This window comes from Quercus suber, unplaced genomic scaffold (assembly GCF_002906115.3).
Source record: "Quercus suber isolate HL8 unplaced genomic scaffold, Cork oak 2.0 scaffold_81, whole genome shotgun sequence".
NCBI classification, from domain to species: Eukaryota; Viridiplantae; Streptophyta; class Magnoliopsida; order Fagales; family Fagaceae; genus Quercus; species Quercus suber.
Window position 1 is genome coordinate 971,206 of NW_027069546.1, and position 2,578 is coordinate 973,783.

Genomic DNA, 2,578 nt, shown 5'->3' on the forward strand with positions numbered 1-2,578 from the left:
TGTTGGGGCCTCCATTAAGGCCAAATTAACTAGGCCTGAGATGTTACCAAATAAGCCTTCTAGTCACCATTCAAGAAGGACAATGGCTATTAAGAAGAGTCTATTTATATGATCTACCAAATCACAGACAAGGGACATTCACACTAATCATTTTCACTCTCATTACTGAATTCTCTCTATTTTCTAAGCTTCATTCACTGACTTTATCATCAGACACTCTGTGGCCGACACCACACTAATGACCACTAGAGAGGATCCCCTTTTTTTCACTAACCTTTCAGGAGCTTGGACAAACTTGTATTGGAAATCTTCTGGACGAACCCAACTACTGACAATCTCAGCATCATCAGTTTGGCGCCGTCTGTAGGGATGAAAAATTTAGACCTTATTTTGAAATGGCATTCCCGTTTGGTTTCGACATCTAGATGGAGTCCAATACCTTACAAGATTCTGCAGCATTAGCTTTGCAAATTCAGACACTTACAGCTAGCATGGAAGAACTCACCAGGCAAAACAAGGAGATGAGGCTACAACTGCAACCAGAAGAAAATCGTTCACCACGAGGGTTGGGATTAACAGGAATAACAACGAAGATAGCAATAGAAAAGATGACTACCAACGATTGAACTCTTCAGACGAAGCAAATTCAGACCTCCTCAAAGATATGAGGAAGGAAATGGATGAGCTGAGAAACACAATGAGGGAAAAGACAGATCGAAATTTGGACAGGATGGTCAGAAGGACGAACTCGCCCTTCACTGCAAAAATCCTGGAGTGTCCCTTGCCCTCGAAGTTTCATCTGCCATAACTCGAATCATTTGATGGGCTAAAGGACCCGCTGGACCATATCATTACCTTCAAAACAACTTTGAGTCTACAATAACCCCCAAACGAGATATTGTGCTACTTTCCTACCACCCTTAAGGAAGCGACGTGAATGTGGTTCAGTAAACTAGCAATGTCGTCCATTGACAACTTTGAGCAACTAGGCAATTCCTTTGTGCGCCATTTTGTCGGTGGGCAACGTCAAAAGAGACCAGTGGACCATCTGCTTACCATCAGGCAAGGAGAGAAGGGGTTACCAGAGAAGTCCTAGAAGTTGACAAAGCAGATGAAAAGGTACAATTAACCACTTTTAAAGTAGGGTTAAAATCCAGGGAGTTCGTAGTTGCCCTTATAAAGAGCTCGCCAAAGCCAATGGTTGAAATGCTACTAAAAGCCCAAAAGTACATGAATGCAGAAGACGCCTTAGTTGTGATAAGGGAAGAAAGCATCCCTAAAGGGAAGTAAAGTGTCAGGGAAGACCGAAGGGGACTCAACAAGGAAAGAAACGATCATCAGACTAGCTTTGACAGAAATAAGCGGAGAGATGACAAAATTCCACGAACAGTAAAATTTTAGCGCAAATTAAGGACGATCATCATCTCAAGTGGCCAAAACCACTTCATTCCTCACCCAATGTATGAGACGAGGAAATATTGCTGTTTCCATAAAAACCATGGCCATTACATTGAGGATTGCAGAGACTTGAAGAAGCAGATCGAAGAATTGATCCAGAACGGAAAGTTGCAAAAGTTTGTAAAAAATGGCGAGTTTGGTCGATCTAAGGACAATCACAGAGAGAAATCTGGGAACCCACCCACAGACAAAGACAAGTCATACAACCGTCTGCAAAGCACGAACGGAGAGATAAAGATGATTGCTAGAGGACCATCCACTGGTGGATCTTTCAAATCCCTTAAGAAGTCCCAACAGAGACTTATGAATAACATTCACAGGATACATCCTTTGAAGCAGAGAAGACGAATAAGTATGGACATCCTATTCTTGAAAGAAGATGCTAAAGGCATGAAGCAACCACATGACGATCCCCTCATCATCATGCTTATGATAGAGGGATTCAACACCAAACAAATTCTCGTCAACAATGGCAACTTTGCTGACATTATTTACCTTTTAGCTTTCCAACAACTGAAGGTGGATCCCAAGAGGTTGTAACCATTCAAATCTCCCCTTGTCAGTTTTAGTAGAGACCGAGTATACCCTAAAGGAATAGTAACATTGACGGTCACAGTGGGTTCATACCCCCTGCAAATCACCAAACAACTTGACTTCCTAGTGGTGGATTGCCCGTTGTCGTATAATGTGATCATCGGGAGACCCACACTTAATCGTTGGAAAGTAGCAATGTCTACATACTGCTTAAAGGTAAAATTCCCAACCGAACATGGCATAGGCAAAGTCAAGGGAAACCAAGTGTTAGCTAGAGAATGCTACCAAGTCATTCTAGCTACTAAGGAGAACCGTTCCTGGATGATCAAGGAGGAAGAGAAGGAGAAGATGGAAGCCCTAGAAAATAGTAGAATTGATAGACGGAGAACCAACAAGGATGACAAACATAGGGACAAACCTAAATAATCAAATGAAGGAGCTAGTACAGTTTCTTAAGGAGAACCTGGACATTTTCGCGTGGAGTCACTAGGATATGCCCGGCATAGCAACAGAAGTTATTCAGCATCGTCTAAATGTCAATCCTGAAAGGCAGCCTGTCCAATGAAGACGACGAGTCTTCACCCCT

The 2,578-nt window shown here is 42.5% G+C and overlaps 1 protein-coding gene across 1 annotated transcript; it reads left to right on the forward strand.

The window, feature by feature from the left end:
• Positions 1–1,458: 1,458 nt before the first annotated feature.
• Positions 1,459–1,998, forward strand: LOC112008713 (uncharacterized). Its single transcript, XM_024041043.2, has one exon. It carries the CDS (start codon positions 1,459–1,461, stop codon positions 1,996–1,998), a length of 540 nt encoding a protein of 179 aa, XP_023896811.2.
• The last annotated feature ends 580 nt before the right edge of the window (positions 1,999–2,578 follow it).

Excerpts from the sequence above, each read along its gene's own strand:
- LOC112008713 (XM_024041043.2), top strand. The coding sequence starts at position 1,459 with ATGTATGAGACGAGGAAATATTGCTGTTTCCATAAAAACCATGGCCAT.